At 35.5% G+C, this 18665-nt stretch overlaps 1 protein-coding gene across 1 annotated transcript in view; it reads right to left on the bottom strand.

Annotated features, from left to right (window-relative positions):
• Window positions 1-3560: 3560 nt before the first annotated feature.
• Window positions 3561-18665, bottom strand: part of CD47 (CD47 molecule) — a 50140-nt gene continuing 35035 nt past the window's right edge. The window contains exons 4-11 of the mRNA XM_008588887.1: window positions 17537-17644; window positions 16315-16407; window positions 15199-15291; window positions 13738-13830; window positions 7834-7865; window positions 6466-6490; window positions 5797-5829; window positions 3561-3812 (exon numbers count right to left, since the gene is read on the bottom strand). Of these exons, the coding sequence (XP_008587109.1) occupies window positions 3808-3812; window positions 5797-5829; window positions 6466-6490; window positions 7834-7865; window positions 13738-13830; window positions 15199-15291; window positions 16315-16407; window positions 17537-17644 (482 nt within the window). The 3' untranslated portion in view covers window positions 3561-3807. The remainder of the gene's footprint in view (window positions 3813-5796; window positions 5830-6465; window positions 6491-7833; window positions 7866-13737; window positions 13831-15198; window positions 15292-16314; window positions 16408-17536; window positions 17645-18665) is intronic.

Below are 18665 nucleotides of genomic sequence, written 5' to 3'. Positions count from 1 at the left end.
TTCAAACAGTGATAAATTGATTTAATACATATTTAAAAAAACCTTTAATAGTAACACGGCTGTAAAACAACTTTGGTCTTTAAATCACTGCAAAAAAAAAAAAAAAAAAATGGCTGAAAAATAGCACACCTTTAATCGCTATGCTAAAAAGCCCCCAAGAGAGGATCTTGCATATGCCAACACTGAAGTTCTCTTTATTTAAAATGGTTGATGGATATTTATATGATGTTGGATCTAATTCTCAACAATGGCTTTTTGTAAATAATTCTCCATTTAATAAAAACAAAATGTTTTCCTCTCTCACCAACCATGATGATATTTTTAAGATTCCACTGATGTTGTCTTACAGAAAAGATTACTACAAATGCTTTCTTTTTTTCAAGAGGCTGAATTCATGGGAAAGCTGATCTTAAATTATCATAATCAAAAACTGTCAAAGCTAAAGGCTGGAAAACTTCCTAGTTACTGCTCATCTCTTCAAAGTTACCTGGATTATCCCTATTAGCCACTGAAAATGACTTAAAGGACCCCCAGTGGGTGATGGCAGTTAGTAATTTTGAAAATATGTCACACGTAAAACTAATGTTTCTATACAAATCCTCAATCATTTCTCCAGTTTCCAACAACAGGTAAATAAAGGGGTACGTATTTCCATACATACACCACAGATCTCCACTTCTGAATACCCATTTTAAGAAGAGAAATCTAGGAGACAATATAGAGCTTAATTCTTATTGATGAGATGGAGGAATAAACATCACTTTTGAACATTATTAATTCAAATCACAATTTGGTTGGTCATTTACTAAACTGACTACAGCATCTTGAAATGAGCAATGATGGTTATACCAATTATGGGATAAAACCAAAATTTGAATTCTGACATTCTCAAGAATTTAAACAGAAAGGTCCTGGAGCTTCCAGGTGAAAAACCATCACATTTTTAGGTTTTCAGAGCATGTAAAATTTGTCAAAAAAGAAAACTCTCTAGCTTACCTTATTCAAAATAGTGGGAAACCTAAATACAACCAACTCTCAATCACCCAATGTATCTGCTGAGAATCTAATGTATGTAAAAAACACAGGAAGATAGAAAGGAAGAAAGAGAAACTCTTGCTATCGAAGGAATTTTAAAATTGAGTGAGAGCGAGACAAAAAAAACCCAAAAACCAAAAACCAAAAAACAAACCCAAAACAACAAACCTCAGCAGAGATAATATGAAGTACTAGGAAAGGTAAGAAACAGGCAGCCAGACAGATTGGGACAGACTGCAAAGGAGAGCCAGTCAGGGAGAAGGGCTGGAGTAGAATGTTTTGGAAGAGAAGAAAAATTTGATTTGGCTGAAAAGGTTGGAAATGTTGCTGCAGAAAATGACAAAAGGCGTCACTCTGAGGACATACAATAAATAAGACTGAATGGAAGAGTCACCAGCAAAAATTGGGATCAGGGAGTAAAAAACATATTACAGGTGAAAGCGAATACATGATGCTCAAAAAATTGTTGGCAATTTAAATTTCTTGTGACACAGATTGAGAACCATTATGAATCTCATTTAAAGAGAAAGAACTGGCCCAAAGGTGCCCAAGCAAGAGGACTCCTGCTGCTGTGGTCCCTTATCCAGAGAAGCTGACAGCTGGTAAAAGCGAGAGTTGATTTCATCTGGCACTTCCCTGCTACCTCTGGTGGTATTGTCTAGGGCAGTGAACGCCTCAAAAGGCAGGCCACACTGAAGAGGACACAATAGATGGATAAGACCCAAGACTGAACCCCAAATAAATGAGAGTTTACTACATATTAAAAGGTACAACTTCAGTTTATAAAAAATTTTATTATAAAGATTTTCATACCTGACCTTCTTAATAGAGAATAGGAATTTTTATCTTTTCAAGTTCATCTGCTTTTTTTTCTCCTTTCAACAAAACTGATTTCTAAAGTAACATATTATATTAGCAAAATGTAAATATTTTCAGAAGGAGAAAGCTGGAGGAGTCATCAGATCTGTATAAAGGAATATAGCTCCCTCCATATATGCTAATATTTTGGACAGCTACACAATCAGGGAAGAAAAAACCTTTTTTTCCAAGAAAAGCTGTCTTGATAGTGTGTTAAGTTTTTTGAGAGGCCTCAGCAGGTCATAAATTTAGGTTTGCTATGGGCAAACCACTTGGTCCCAACATGAAATATGGTAATTAATTTGGCATAAAAGAGGCACATGGGAACAGTCAGTGGACTAAGAAATAACTATTATTAATGCAACTACAAATATGAATGTCTTATTACACAAATAGGAAGAATTACTAGTACTTTTACAGGATATTGGTGAGCAGTCAAAAAGCTTGGCAAATTACTTAGAAGTTTTTAAAGTTTTAAGTTATCAAGTATAATTCCACCCAATAAAGATCTTTGTTTTTAAGTGTTCTTACTAAAAGCACAAAATTAACATTTGCTCTCCTGTAGGTACCCCGCTTTTGTCCATACAGAAGATGCATGTGCCTATCTTATACATACGCACATACAAACACACACCCACAGACGAGGTAAAAAAACGAGTGCTAATACTCTAAAAGTACTCCAGGCGATCACAACTGTCAGAACGTTAATTTTCTTCTAACTGGGGCAGGGAACATGGGTTTTGCTTTACTTTTCAATTGCAGGGGAAGGGGAATAGGAGGCAGGACTACAGGAGGAAGGTGATGAGTGTTTATCATGCAACACAGATACAACAGTAATAAAACCACCCTTCCAAGGGCTGGCCTGTTGGCCTGATGGTGACATACACTATGCTGCCATGCAGGAGACTCATAGTTCAAATTTCAATCTTGCTTTTTTTTTTCATGCCCTGGATCAGAAAGAAAGTGAAGAAACATTGTAGATTTTTGCCTTTAAATCAGAGGAAGGGAATACATATGTTACAACCATAGCTATTTTTGTTGAAAAGTGTGAACACAGTGCTCCGAGAACAAGTCTGGCTCCTTTCTGCAACTGATGCTACCATGTCACTGGACCATGTTCAAAGAGGAGAAAAGGTGCTACATCTTGTACAGCAGAAGCAAATAACAGGAGAACAAGACAGGGTTTAAAGGGCTGTGTGAATCAAAGGGAAACACATCTACCAATAAAAGTACCCTAAATCTGGAAAGCATCTATTACACTATATGCTGAAGGGGGAATGTGTGAATGGCAAACTCCAAGAATGAAAACCACTATCCCCATCAATAGCACATCAATGTAGGAGGCATAAAAGATGTTCCTAACCAAATTTCTCTCTGTACTTAATTCACTATTCCCTTGACCCAGAAGTGGCAGACGCATTCAGGTAACACCATAACTGCCAAAGCTGCTGTGAACCTGAGTTTGCTAAGGTTTCATGGAAGCCACTGTTTTTCACATATTTCTCTGAGTAATCACCAGGTTAGTGCTATGTAATTCTTACCCAGAACCAATTTAAACTGGTGACCTAGAGTCAAGAGGCCCTAGGATCTGAAAGGCATCATTCTTGGAAGTTGCCAATTCTACTTTTGCCCCTAATTGAGTAAAAATAACAACAAAAAACTGGATCTCAATTGGGCACACAACACAGATCATAATTCTTTTATTAACTAAATTACAGCTGCTTTGAATAAAAACTTAATTGTAACAATCATTTAAGGGTCAATGACTTCATTTTCTCCCATGTATGAAAATCAGTTACTTTTCTTGTTTTCTTCTCCCCAACAGCGAATCATCAGGGCCATGGTGCTTAAACATGAGTGTATTCCTTTTATATCTTACTATTCTTCAAGTCAAAGTCCATCACTTCACTTTAGTTATTCTGGAAAATTGAAAAATGGACAAATAATCACTATGTCTATCTTCTATGCATTAAAAAGTAGACACATTTAAAGAATTTGTTTCAGATATACAGTATATAAAAATGAAGAAAACAGATCTGCAAAAGTCAGAGACATAAACCAGGTAAATCATTAGCCTTTTCAATTTCGGTAAGGCCAATTGCCAAACAAAAATAAAATCAACCCAGTCTGATAATCTCTATTAGCTGGGATAGCTCAGGAAAACCCAACTGATATTGATTTTTCAAAGCAAAAGACACTGATCTTAGAATAATTTTGTATCACATTCACTTTAGATCTATACCATTCATTTCATGTAAGTGAAATAAACATATGATCAGGTGGTGGTAAAAGAGAAAACGGTACTGACTGTGATTCCCAGGAAGGTATTTTGAACCTAGTTCACTGACAAGGCAGACACGCTGTGAGCACCAAGCAGTTGCCAGTAGGAAGGACCCACCAGACAGACATTTAAAAAACAAATTCTGATCAGCTGTTAGCAAAATTAAGGGAATTTCAACAGTCATCATAGATTTATTGTGCTATGAACACACAAATATTCAAGGCAAAACTGCTTTACAATATCTCCTCATGCAGTGGTTCAAAAAAAGTCATGTCTTAAAGGGAAATTAACAAAGGAAGAGGCACTCAAGGTTCTTATACTGGTTTTCTGAAAATGGAGAAAAGTTTAATTTCTTCATATAGTTACACAAGAATGACACCACGGTAGGAAAAGGAAAGAACAAAGAGATTAAAAAATAGGACACCATAATGTAAACATGAGCAAGCCATGCCACAATTTCAGGCACCAGTTTTTTTTTGTTTTTGTTTGTTTGTTTGTTTAATGTCTTTTAATTCATTCCTACTAACTACAAAATTTTTTTTTCTGGAGGGCAGTGGCTTGTATAACAAAAAAGAAGCATTTAAAGGCTGTGACACAAACCTACAAAAATGGGATCATTCTGTGATTTCCTTGTTGAACACAAGCTTACACATTGTTTTAAACTTCATTCACCAATATGTGATCAGAGTGTTTTCGATCTTATGCAAAAATTAACTGTACTGTGGGAAATATAGCCCAGATTTAGGGTACTTTGACTGATGGATGTGTTTTCCTTTTTATTCACACAGCCCTTTAATGCTGCAATTTAGTGTAGAGATGAGCAGGTAGGTCACAGACTTTAAAACGGTAAAATATAAAGAAACTTCACGATCAAGGAATGACTATAAATATCAAAGGTATGAAGAAATTTTTGATAATAAGATAAAAACACAGTTATTAAATGCCAATGGAATTGAAGAATTTAGCATGTTAAGGTAAAATCAAAATGAATGTTTGCAGCACTCAATATCTCAGATTTACTTATCTTTAAATACTAACAAATATATGTCTTTGAAAGAGTCAGTAAAGATTAGAAGTTATTATTAGTCCAGAGTTTCAAAAAAAGAAGCAAAAACTGAGTAACTAAACATTGCTCGCTCTCTCTCTTTCTCTCTTTTTAATCCTCTCCCAAAAGGTTAGCACCCAAGTTCCTCCTTGGAAAAGCAGAGATATTAAGTCCCCATGGGTTAAATGCAACAAAATCAGTAACAAAGCACAAAAGAGACTGTCAAAATGATAAAGATTTGGGCCAGATTATCTATGTGCTTTATAAAAAGCATTTTTAAGTTAAAGTCACCAGACACTGAATCTGAAAAATGTTTTACAGAAAGTGGAAATTTCTCTTTTCTGTGAACCACCTGACTGGAGAGTCTGATTTGTGACACCCTGCACCCTTTATAGTAGTAGTTTTATATTTTTTGGCAAAATAGATTTAAGCTTTATACATCAAGAAGCATGAATCTTTATCATTTGACAATGTCCCTTTTATTAAAATGAATGCCATACTATGAAGAAGCTTTTTAATTTCTTTTCAATGTCCATGTTTCAACCAATCTATAATTATGGGCCCATTTTATACTTACCATCATTCATCATCCCTTTTGATTCTTTAAATGCTAAGGATTAGTAACAAGTCAAGCAGGCAGTTAGTAAGGTTCTACGAATAGAAATCATTTCTAAACAAACAGATATGCAATAATATTGTACTAACTATTGCACTACTATATAGACACATTAATTTTAAGGCTATCATTTTATCACAAAGCCTTTCTGTGGATCACATCCACATTATCCACAAAGGAAACAGATTTAATTGGGAATACAGGTAGAGATTTACGTACAAAAAAAGTGAGATGTTTTGGTCTCACTCCATGGTTACTGTCTGTATCTTTCTGAAATTTATAAATCAGAATTGGAAGTAATTGAGATTATTCTCTACTGAGGAGGTATTATGCTTCATCTTGGACAATATAAAAGGGCAGTGGTCCCTTTGCCCAAATATCACTTGGTTAGGGCAAGCAACTACTTGGAGAGACAAAGAACGGTGTATTTTTCTCAGAGGTAAGAATATTACAAAAGCAATACAACTAATTCCTGATGAATAATCAAGAAAAGAGAGGTCAAGGCAAGAGAAAAATACTAGATTCTTCCTATCACATAATTAGGGCATTCTAACTGCTTTGAGGGCCAGTTCAAATATATCATATAGTAATGGATCAAGAATAATATACAAGTTTGTAATAACCACATACCATTAAGGGGTTCCTCTACAGCTTTCTGGAAAATATTTAAAATATATTTACATAAAAATATAATTGATTTTATGTCCTTTTATACTAAAATTTATATACACTAACATTTAAACTATATAGTAAAAGCAGTGAATCCTATTATCTTAAAACAAAATAAGGGAGGTAAAGGTTAAAGCAAAGCTTTCCAAGTCTAGTTAATAGTTAATAACAACTGTGTTATTCTCTTAATATTATTTTTCTATGCAGAATTTCCCACCCCACCCTGTCTCTATCAATTCAAGAGATCCTAACTTCTCAAAAAAATATTAAAGTGCGAATATAAATAGCAACAACAGAATAAATAATAGATACAGTTAAACAAGAGATGGGAGCAAAACAGAATCATGAAAAAAGTGTTAGGATTTAAAGGTCCAGTGGTTGGATTATCTCTAAGAGACACTTTAAAAACTGCTGGCTGCTTGTGATCAATGCAGCTATGCCACCAATCTTTTTAGAATAAATACCTGTGGTAAGACCAGCACACCCCACCCCAGCCTGCTCATTAGTTATGCGTATTAAGGCTTGTCAAACTTGGAAACATACGTAACCTCCACTTCCTGTCACAGGAGACTTCAGCTTTCCAGATAGATCTATCACCAATCCTTTATAGGAAGCTGAGTACAATATAGTCCTTCCCAGATCTTATTTCCATAAAATAGCTCTTGGGCCTGTTACCACAATGTGTCTATAATTATAAAGATTTTTTTTTTCTCCTTGTTTATCCCCTCCTAAACTTGCTCCTTTTCTTGGAATTTTCTCAGATAGCTTATTAAGATATCCAAGGTATAGTGAAACCTGTAGTACAATTTTAAGGAAGAAAAATGTTTATAAAATGGGGGGAGAGAGGAGATTGAATCATAAATCAAAACAGATTTTTCAGTAATACTTACATTTATTTTATAGAGTACAATTTTTAATGAAGTCAATTTAATATTATATTTCTCTTCCTCATTTTTAAACCTGAACTTGTCATTCTGTGTATACACATCAAATAGATCCAACAGGTCAGACAATGTATTGGAATCAGCTTCCTTCTAATTGCAGAGATAACAACTGTTATATTCCAACATGTAAACTTCACAATTCTGGGAGTGAGAAGTCAGTACAATCTTAAGAAATCATTACTTCCATCTCATTGATACTACAATGACCAAAAATAGGTTTTAAAATAGAACTGGACCTATTCATGCAAAGTTTGTGAAATGATTTCAACATTCTCTTAATTTGATGTTACATTAAACTGCAAAACAGTTCAATATCTCAATTACCATTTTTCAGTCTAATCCATCAAGTTATCATTCCCAATTTATTCAATAAACTTTAACTTACCCTAGGAGGTTGTATAGTCTTCTGATTAGAAGCTGATATAAACAAACATAATAATATAAATTTAGTGAATGAAATAAATTGAGGTAACATGTTTAATTTTAAGATGAAATGTTCAAGCCTAAAACTAGAAGTGCCAGAGACTCCAGTGAAAGAGTTTCAGCTTTGATAGTCTATTAAAAAATATACAATATTCTTGATTATATGGACTGATAAAGAAGGTAACCCATGTACATCGAATACTAAACACACACATTCTCTCATTTGTGCATGCCATCTCTCCCCCAAATCAGCCACCTGTTACACTTGTTAGTGGAAAAACACTGTCATCTACTCACCCCCACCATGCACTCTACACCCCTTCCTATACCACCCAGCCAGAATGTGGACAGAATGTGCACGGACTGCTCTCCCTCTATTCCATCACCCTTAGCTCATTGCTTTTGTCCATTTTCTGCCCCCAACCCGCTGCCATCTTTCCAGTTTTCAAAGCTCCAGATACTAAAAAACTAAAAAAAAAAAAAAAAAAAAAAAAAAAAAAAAAAAAATCAGATCTCTCTGAGTTTAAACAGTTACTCTAGGCAGCTAGTTACAGCCACAATCAAGCCCTCCTCTATATATTCCTTCTTATCCTCCTGAGTTTCCTTTTTCACTGGTTCTGAATGGATTAGTTAATAAAGATGAAAAAACATAGGGCATGAAGAAAGTGACAAAAAGGAAAATAATTACGCTAGTTGGGTAGGGAAGAAGAGATAAATTTCCTTATAAAAATAAGTGAGGAGGCCCCAGAGCAGCTAAAGCCAGTCTTAAATACAGAATCAGAGTCCTATAGATCTGGAAGCATCAACCAGTAACAGTCCATGGATCACTCACTAGGACGGTCATCCAATTCCACTGCAACTTGCACTAGATGATAGCACTGGATCTTCTTATTAACAGATTTAGGCAAGGCCACAGGACTGCTTTAGTGTTCTGTGCTATTTATTACCACTCCCCTACCCCTACTCTAGCAAGCTTCTGCAGCTGATGCGAAATGGTATGGGTCCTGACCCTAGGACAACCAATCTACGGGCTAGCCAGAAGTTGATAAGCCTCTCTCAAACAGGAAAAATGGCAACTGACAGCACTGCTAAGTATCTCTCTCCCACTGGGCTAGCAAGCTTCTGCAGCTGATGCGAAATGGTATGGGTCCTGACCCTAGGACAACCAATCTATGGGCTAGCCAGAAGTTGATAAGCCTCTCTCAAACAGGAAAAATGGCAACTGACAGCACTGCTAAGTATCTCTCTCCCACTGGAATCTGGAGAGGAGAACAGAAAGAAGACTAGAAAGTTGGTGATGGGAAAGTAAAGTAAAAAAGAAACAGAAAGTAGGCAAGGAGAAGCTCAAATCTTACAGATGTAAGTAAGAAAAGCTACTGGAAGACATGAATAGGATAAAAAATAGGAACATAAAGGAGAGGTTGAGCTACCTGGATAATAGGTAAAGAATCAAAGACAGAGGAACTCAGTAACTATAACCAACAGAAGGGCATCAAATAACTCATGTTGCTCAGAGGGCAACATGATAATTCAGTCCTTAGAGATGTATTGGATCCTTCCAATTCCTAGGCTATACACTGTGTGGCCCAGTTATGTACCTGGCACTCATAAGATTCCTGTCTCTGTTAGTGCCATGTGGGCTTTAAGTAAACTGCCCTTACTGTGGAGGCACTTGGGTGAGCAATTTGGTTCTTGCATCCAAACAAGAGGGCAACTTCTTTTTAAAGTACTATGAAGTAAAATGGGTTGGGGTGCACCACATCTGCAGCCTCCCAAATAAACCAAGCATAATTATAAAACTTTATCAGGAACCATCAAGATAGTTATATGTTGCTATGGGTCAAATGTGTCCCTGAAAAGTTCATGTGCTGGAAACTGGATTCCCACTGTAATAGTGTTAAGAGGGTAGGAAATACGATTTTGATATTTGAAAAAGGGGGGCTTTGAGAGGTGACTGGATCATGAGGACTGTGCCCTCGTGAATGGATTAATCCATTAATGGAGTAAGGGGTTGATGGTTCAATGGGTTGTCATGAGTGTGGACTGATGGCTTTATAAAGAGAGCACATGTGAGAGCTCTTGCCATTCTCGCCACATGATCCCCTGGTCACCACGGGACTCTGCAGAGAGTCACCACCAAAAAGAAGGCCCTCACCAGATGTGTTCCCTAGACCTTGGACTTCCCAGCCTCCAAAACTGTAAGAAATAAATACATTTCTTTCTAAATTACCTAGTTTCAGGTATTCTGTTATGAGTGACAGAAAAAGGACTAATACACACGTATATACAACTCATTTCAACTAAACCATGCCTTTTATCTAGGTTCTATAAAGAAAAAAAGAACTGAACGGATATTTAAATTTCTAATTGGTAATATGAAGGGTCAGAGATAAGATTTTAGAATTATATTTTTGAGCTCATAAATTTAATTATCAAAATTAATATTAATAATTGCCAACTAACTATTTTTCTTCAATAATAACATGTAAGGAATAGTTCCTAAGTTCCAATTCTTGGGTCCAAGGAATATCACAGTTGGCTAGACCATTCTGAAAAAAGAGATCTATGGAGAACAGTGATTCAAAGGGACACCAGTCAGTTTTGACCCCCTCTAATACTATAAAACTAAACAGTGCAGAAATTAATTTCACCTGAGTTAATTCTCTCCAACAGGGATATAACCCATGTGACAAAAGAACGATTATGATTGATCTGCTATAACATGGCCCTAAGGCATTGACAGCCATATATAGAGATATATTTTTTAACCACAAACCTTAAGCAGTCCATATGAGCTTACTTGCAATGCTTCTTGATTTATTCTTCTCTCCCTGAACAATTGGCCACATGCCATAAATGTTTCCAGGTTTTGAATTTTTCAAAAACACTTATTCTAATGATTCCAGATTTACTTCTCCCCAATGACAGACAATAAAACACCTTTGAATATATATATGGAATTTATATATATCAATATATAATGACTGTAAATGCCCTATACAAACAAGACCAACTTTAGTGAGTTTAATTAGTTCCTTTTCATCTTTTATACTCCTGCGTTCTCATGTGAAGTTATTGTTCTCACCTGCTTATCTCATTTATAAAATTAAAATGCTTCTGGTACAAAGGAAAAAAATCCAATAGGGTTAAAGAAGGCTATAGCAAGTGAAAGTCAAAATTCTATTTTTTAAAATAACAATTAAGGCTACAAATTTAAACTTGGAAATAATGAAAGTTATAAAATTAAAATTCTCATAGGGGCATTAACTCACTCTTAAAGAGAGAGCTGTGTCTTTTTAAAAAAAACTATCTGAGGATTTTATTGCATTTAAATCAAGACACATTCCTTAGGCTTTTCTAAAACTAAGCATGTGCAATGAGTAAAAATTACTTTGAAAACTTTTAAATTTTGTATTTCCTGATACAAACACTCAAATTTGCAACCTTAATGTTACATATATTCAGATTTACACAGATTATATAAGCAAAACATACTTATTTTCCTAGTCTACCACACTACCTAAAGAGCAGCTTTTCTGTACCTTTTCTCTTCTTGCCTTTCAACTGACCGAAGGGGAGCCTCTGAACTCTGGCATCAGACAAGTTGATTTGAAAAGTTAATTTACGATATTCTCAAAATGTCAGTAAAATTAAGAGTAAATTCTTAACTTACATATAGTAAATATATTTATATGTTAAACTACAATAAAGAAAAAGTGATTTGGGGTACTTTTTGGTATTCATTTTCATTTCAATTTTAATGTTAGAACAGTGACATTTACAGTGGTTTCACAGGCTTCTTAGGATGTAAGTGATGAAGAAGGCAGGAGAGGGAGATCAAGGGGGTGGCGGCTAAACAGCGCCTATTTCCACTGAAGGCAGTATCACCAGATCTGACAACAATTGTACTAAACATCATTCTTTGCTAGATATGGAAGGCATGTGGAGGTGTGGAAGAAAAGGGTTGAGAGAGTGAGGAAAAAATAAGAACAAAAAGCTGATCACCAATCAGACACCTAATACTACTTCATCAGAGTTGTGTGGATACTGCAGGTCACTGTTCTCAGGCCTTTATGAGGAGCAACAAAATCAGCAATGTCATCTTCAAGAACCAGACACATGGTGATTAGAAGATGAAACAAAAACAGAACACGCATCAACAGTCAACATGTTCACACTGTTCAACTGTAGCCACCAACATGTTCAACATGTTCACACATGTTCAACTGTAGCCACCACACAAATTCCATTTTGCTTCAGATGTCTTAATAGTGTTTTATGAACTTATGTGGCATGAAATTAGGAAATATCACTGAGAAACAATGAAGACTTATGAACACATAAAGACAGATAGAATTTGGCTCAGTATTTTAATATTTATCTAGTAAGCATTAATTAAAGAGGGACAGAGAATATATAACGGGATCAAACTCAATTATCACTCACCAAGAACTGAAGTTCAGGAATAAAGGTAAAATTTCTTTGAAAGTATTATGCAAGTTATATGGAAATGATTTGATTATAACAATTCAAGTTTTATAATAATTTAAAAAAATACATACAGTAAAGTTCACCTAGAGTAAAACATAAACACTGATTTTTTTACTCCATTAATTTGTAACTTTGATTATTTTGATAGGTGGTTAAAAGTTTACTTCATAAATTAAAAAAACAGAGGGCTGGCCAGTTACTTAGTTGGTAGAGCATGGTTCTGATAACACCAAGATAAATGGTTTGGATCCCCATGCTGGCCAGACACCAAAAAGAAAAAAGAAAAAAAGAATTTTGTTAGCTGGCCAGGTAGCGCAGTTGGTTAGAGTGTGGTGTTGATAACACCAAGGTCAAGGGTTCAGATCCCCTTACCAGCCAGCCACCATGAGAAAAAAAATTTAAAAAAGATTAGTATAAATCAGGTTGTAGGGAACATCTACACACTATTTCAGACACTATTAAAAGCATCTCTCTCTATATATATAATAAAAATTTACACAGAAAACTGTTTGAAAATTGGCAGATTAAATACAAAGGTTAGAAACAATGAAGCTAATTTCACACTAAGAATTGATTTTAGAAGTAGTAAAAGCCTAAATTTTGAAACTCAATGTTTCTATTATATTGGTATTAACTAAAAGTGTTTTAAAGTCATGCATTGGAGGTCCTTCACTTTAAAGTAATAAAAGTGACAGATTTTGAATTTCAATTCCTGTCTGTGAAGGGTATCCATGTCTGTAAATAGTGTGCAAGAAGAAGAGTAAGTGACAAATAAATAGGTCGGTCTCTGCAAAAGAGCTTTATCATAGAAACAATGGAACAATTAAAAATCCTTTTCTAGGGCCGGCCCGGCGGCGCACTGGATAGTGCGCCGCTTGGGAAGCGCGGCGGCGCTCCCGTCCGAGGGTTCGGATCCCACATACAGACCGGCTCCCGCTCACTGGCTGAGCGAGGCGCGGGAGCAACACCGAGGGTTGCGATCCCGTTGCCGGTCCCCAGTCCGGTACGGGGGCAACACTGAGGGTTGCGATCCGTTGCTGGACACGGAAAAAAAGACCAAAAAAAAAAAATCCTTTTCTATTATTTAAAGTGGATCCTCAACGATCTCTCCTTTTATTATTAAAAAACCTATACATTCTAATATATAAACCTATTTTCTTTTAAACCAGTTTATAATTCAAACTTTTCCTTAATTCATATGCCTTCTACCTTCTTTAATTACCCTCAAATCATTCCATTTATATTTTTCCATTTTTAGGGTTATCAATACACTTCTGTAGTCTTAAACTGAAAGAACCAATTAAAGGCATTTTCCAAGTTATACTTGTATATCTACAATTCTTGGCATAGGATAACAAAAATAAGATTGACTTACCCACAAATTTCATATAAACTAATCCAAGTAATTGTGCTAGAGCCATGATACCCAAACCTGAAATCAGAAGTGGACCATGCATTGGTATACAAGCTGTTAAAAAAAAAAAAAAAAAAAAAAGAAATTTTATGTTAGAAATGCATATGAAAGAACCAAACTTTTAAAGGAATCAATGATAACAGTAATAATATCAAATTTTAAGGAAAGCTAATTATTTTTCTAATGATCAAGAAACAAAAATTATCTACATATGTTTATTATTATTCACTTAGTGAAATCGCTATAAATTATAAGAAAAAAGCCCTCTTTTGCATAACACACACCTTCTCATATTGAAACTAATGGAAAGTAGTGTGTAAAGTCTAAGGCTCTAACCAGTTGGAACTTGGTTATTTTCAACGTTCTTTCACAAATACAAGCTACATAGAACAATCAACCCACAAGCCATATACATCAATATTCTCATAGCAAATGTATCTCACCGGGGGAAAATGAGAGTTAAAAAAGAAAAGCTCACAACACCAAATGCTGGCAAGTATGTGGAGAAACAGGAACTCTCATTCATTGACAGTAGTGATACAAAAATGGTATAGTCATTTCAATACTGTGAGTTTGGCAGTTTATTACAAAACTAAGCATACCATTAACATACAACCCAGCAATTGCACTCCTTGGTATTTATCCAAATGGAATTGAAAACTTATGTCCACACAAAAATACACACATGGATGTTTATAGCAGCATTATTCATAGACACAAAAAATGGAAAACAACCAAGATGTCCCTCAATAGGTTAATGGATAAACAAACTGTGGTACATTCACACAATGAAATATTATTCAATGCTAAAAAGTAATGAGCTATCAAGCCATGAAAAGACATGGAGGAAACTTAGATGAATACTGCTAAGTGAAAAAGCCAATCTGAAAAGGCTACAAACTGTGTATGACTCCAACTATAAGACATTTGGGAAAATGCAAAACTATGAAGACCGTAAAAAGATCAGTGTTGCTAGGGGTTTACAGGGAGGGAGGGATAAATAGGTGGAACACAGGGGATTTTTAGGGCAGTGAAACAATTCTGCATAATTCTACAATGGTGGATGTATGTCATTATACATTTGTCATACCCATAAAGTGGATAACACTAAGAGTGAACCCTAATGTAAATTATGAACTTTGGGTGATAACGATGTGTCAGTGTTGGTTGATCAATTGTAACAAATGCACCACTCTGGTGTGGGATGTTGAGAGGCTGTGGCTGTGTGGGGTATATGGAAGGGGCAGGGGTGTATGGGAATTCTCTGTACCTTCCACTCAGTTTTGTTGTGAACCTAAAATGGCTCTAAAAAATAAAGTCTATATATAAGAAAAAAAGAAAGAAAGAAAAAGAAAAAGGAAATAGAGCTCTGTCTGAGAGAAACACATACAGGGACTATATATAGAAGGATATGACACTTACCTGAGACACAGAGGCTTAGTCCAACCAGAGCAAGTACATAGCCCAGGACCTGAATTAACAATATGGCAATGGCAAAGGATGTCATCTCAAAAGCTGGGGGAAGGAAAAGGATATAACAGAAGCGTGTTGAGAGTATTTAAGAACCAATCACTCCTACTTGCAATCAAAAAAGACTGAATAGTGACCAAAAACTGCCTCTGGAGTTCCTTGTCAAATGGTAGTTGCGATTCCAGTGACCAAACCCTTCCACACAAGTAGTCAGCTCCAGATTCACACATTCAGCAGCCTTTATTTTCACAGTCAGCTGAGTTGGACTGGCAGTTTTTACCCAAAACCTCACAATAATGCTGCTTTTACCACACTTGTGCATTTTACAATATGAACCACTATTATGCATGACTTCTCCACACGCATACAAAAATTGCTCTGGTGCAGAGAACCATTATACAAACACGTGATTGTAAACATCATAACCTCTATCTTGTGCATCTAGGTGACCTGTGATTTTTTAATAATACCTTCCCAATGTATAGCAAGCCACAGATAGGCTCTGAGACCAAGTGTTAAATATGACTCAAATAATAATAATGATAGAAATGTCTTAGTGATTTACTCTCAAAATGCAGTGAAAACTTACTGATCATGGTTTGGATATCCATACCATCTTTTAAAACTACAGTGTCAAGGTTTGCCAATAGCTAAGAAATTAGGTGTCTACTAATTATGATTTATAACCTCATTTTTTAGAACTAGTCTTTTTGATGCAGAGGCTTAGCAAAGGAAGAGAAAGGGTATGTTTAACATCTACTTATAACTTCAAAGAACTGAAATTAGAATGTGAAGATAATCACTAAGATTATATAGCATAACTCAAAATTACACTGGCATCAAATACAAATGAAAATTAATTTTTTAAAAATAACTGCCTCAAAGATCTAAAATAACTTTAAAATTAATCTGTATGGGGAAATGTGACTTAGAATAGCATGAAAAATCTTTTAATAAACCAACTTTTCAGTTGTGGAAAATAAGTCAAACATTAATATTTTCACCAAAAAAGCTGTTTTTTTAAATTAAAAAGGTAGGAAAAATCATGCTGTAATAATAAATACTCACCTGTCTTAAACACACAGTACTGAAGTAATATTAATATTCCTGTAGAAATTACAATTAAACCAAGTCCAATAGCATTCTTTACTGAATATTCACCTGTTAAGAAATAAAAATATTTAAAATATTTTTCTACATTCTTCCTACTCTTCAGGAAGTTAAAATAATTAATTTATTAAATGCATTAATCTCAATATTACTCTTAGGAACTGTGATAAGTTTAAAAATATATGTATCCCCCAAAACTTCACATGAAATGTGACTATTTTTCAATTATTTAAGATATCTACATCTCAACCTCAATGCGTCAAAACCTTGAATTGGCTCTACCTCCTTAATTACCTTATAGAATTTCAGATTAGAAACTTTGTAGCCATCTTTTACCATTGCCTTCATTTGCTACTTCAGTTTGTCCCAAAGTCAAATCGATTGCTCTTTCAAGTTGTCTTCTGAATTCATCTCCTTCCTCCCTATGCCCTTCACTAATTCCGGCTGCAAACAGAGCTGCCAAATTTATGTCCCTAAATATTACATCTGTACTCTATTCTTCTCAAAAAACAAAGTGGTGGTCTACAGCCCACCACGTTGAGTATCAGCCTTTCTCTGCTTTTCTTTGCATGTGCTATGTACCTTTATTTCCCACTCACACTCCCATCCCCCAAATGCAACTGCCATTTCAGACAGACTTGATTCCCACATTCATTCCCACTTCCGTGTCTTGGCCAATGAAGTCTGCCTCTGTAGGGGTTAAGTGGTGGCCCTATAGAAATGTATTTCCACACCTTAATGCCTAGAACCTGTGAATATTATCTTACATGGCAAAAGACTATTTTGGATTATACAAGTGTCCTTGTAAGAGAGAGGCAGAAGGAGATTTGACACAGACACACATAGGAGAAGAAGCAGAGGAGAGAAGGAGCCCATGTGACCACAGAGGCAAACACTGGAGTTACGCTGTCATAAGCTAAGGAATGCCAAGGATTACTGGAAAATACCAGAAGCTAGATGAGGAAGGAATGGATTCTTCCCTAGAGCTTTGAGAGGGAGTGTGGCCCTCAGGACACCGTAATTTCAGACTTACGGCCTCTAGAATGGTGAGAGAATTTCTGTTGTTTTAAGCCACCCAGTTTGCAGTAAATTTGTTAAAACAGCTCTAGGAAACAAATATACCTCCCCTGCCTTAGAAAATCTACATCCTGTGTTCCCTCCTAGCAACTGTACATCTTACCTGGAATTAAAAGAATGGCTCCAACAATGACAACTGCGGTGACCACTAGTCCAGCAACAAGTGAAATAATGGTTTTCTCATCTGTATGACTGGGTTTATATTTAAGTGCTTCAAATAAAATAAAATAAAATAAAGAATTAAATGAATTCAATCAAGAGTGAAGACATTTCTGTAACTTACAACATACAGAGACAAACTGATAACTTACCATAATTGAATAACCTCTGAGGAACAACTCCTTCGCATCATCAAGTCACCTCACATCCTTTTCATAAGTCAGTGGATAGTGTTGTGGCAGTATAAATATGAATACTTGAATTTTTAAGTGACAATTTATTCCCCTACACTTTAAAGAATGAAGTTATCTACATCAGGTTTTCTCAGCCAAAGCACTATTAACATTTTGGACTAGATAAGTCTTTCTGTGGGGGGCTCCTCTGTGCATTATAGAATGTAAAGCAGCAGCCCTGGCCTCTACATACTAGATGACAGTAACAGCCCCCCAGTTATGTGAATCAAAATTTCTTTGGACACTGCCAATGTCCCCTGACAAGCAAAATCACACAAGATCGACAATACAACACTGATATACTTCATGCTGATGGGGAATAACTGCTTAATTAGTAATACTGGCAAAAAGGGAACTTTGTTTCCCTTTTATGTAAAATCAGTAAAATATCTATCTGGAAATCTAGATATTTTCTTTTGAAAAACAGGACAGAATAAATAGTGAACAAATCACACCCTTGTAAAATCCTGAGGGAGAAAAATATTTAAATTGTTCAACCAAAATATTTTTTTTTCTTTCTTAATTTTATTTTGTCGATATACAAAGAGGTTGATTACTGTGGCCATTACCGAAACCCCCCCTCCCTCCTCCCGCTCCCTCCTCCCACCCAACAATGTCCTTTCTGTTTGCTTGTCATATCAACTTCAAGGAATTGTAGCTGTTGAGTCTTCTTCCGCCCTCCCCCCCGTTTTTTTTGTGTGTGTGAATTTATTTATTTATATTTAGCACCCACCAATAAGTGAGAACATGTGGTATTTCTCTTTCTGTGCCTGACTCGTTTCACTTAATATAATTCTCTCAAGGTCCATCCATGTTGTTGCAAATGGCAGTATTTCATTC

The sequence above is a fragment of the Galeopterus variegatus genome, unplaced genomic scaffold (assembly GCF_000696425.1).
Source record: "Galeopterus variegatus unplaced genomic scaffold, G_variegatus-3.0.2 Scaffold132, whole genome shotgun sequence".
Classification (NCBI taxonomy): Eukaryota; Metazoa; Chordata; class Mammalia; order Dermoptera; family Cynocephalidae; genus Galeopterus; species Galeopterus variegatus.
Note: the sequence above shows the minus strand (reverse complement) of the source record. Positions and strands in the feature narration are given on the sequence as shown.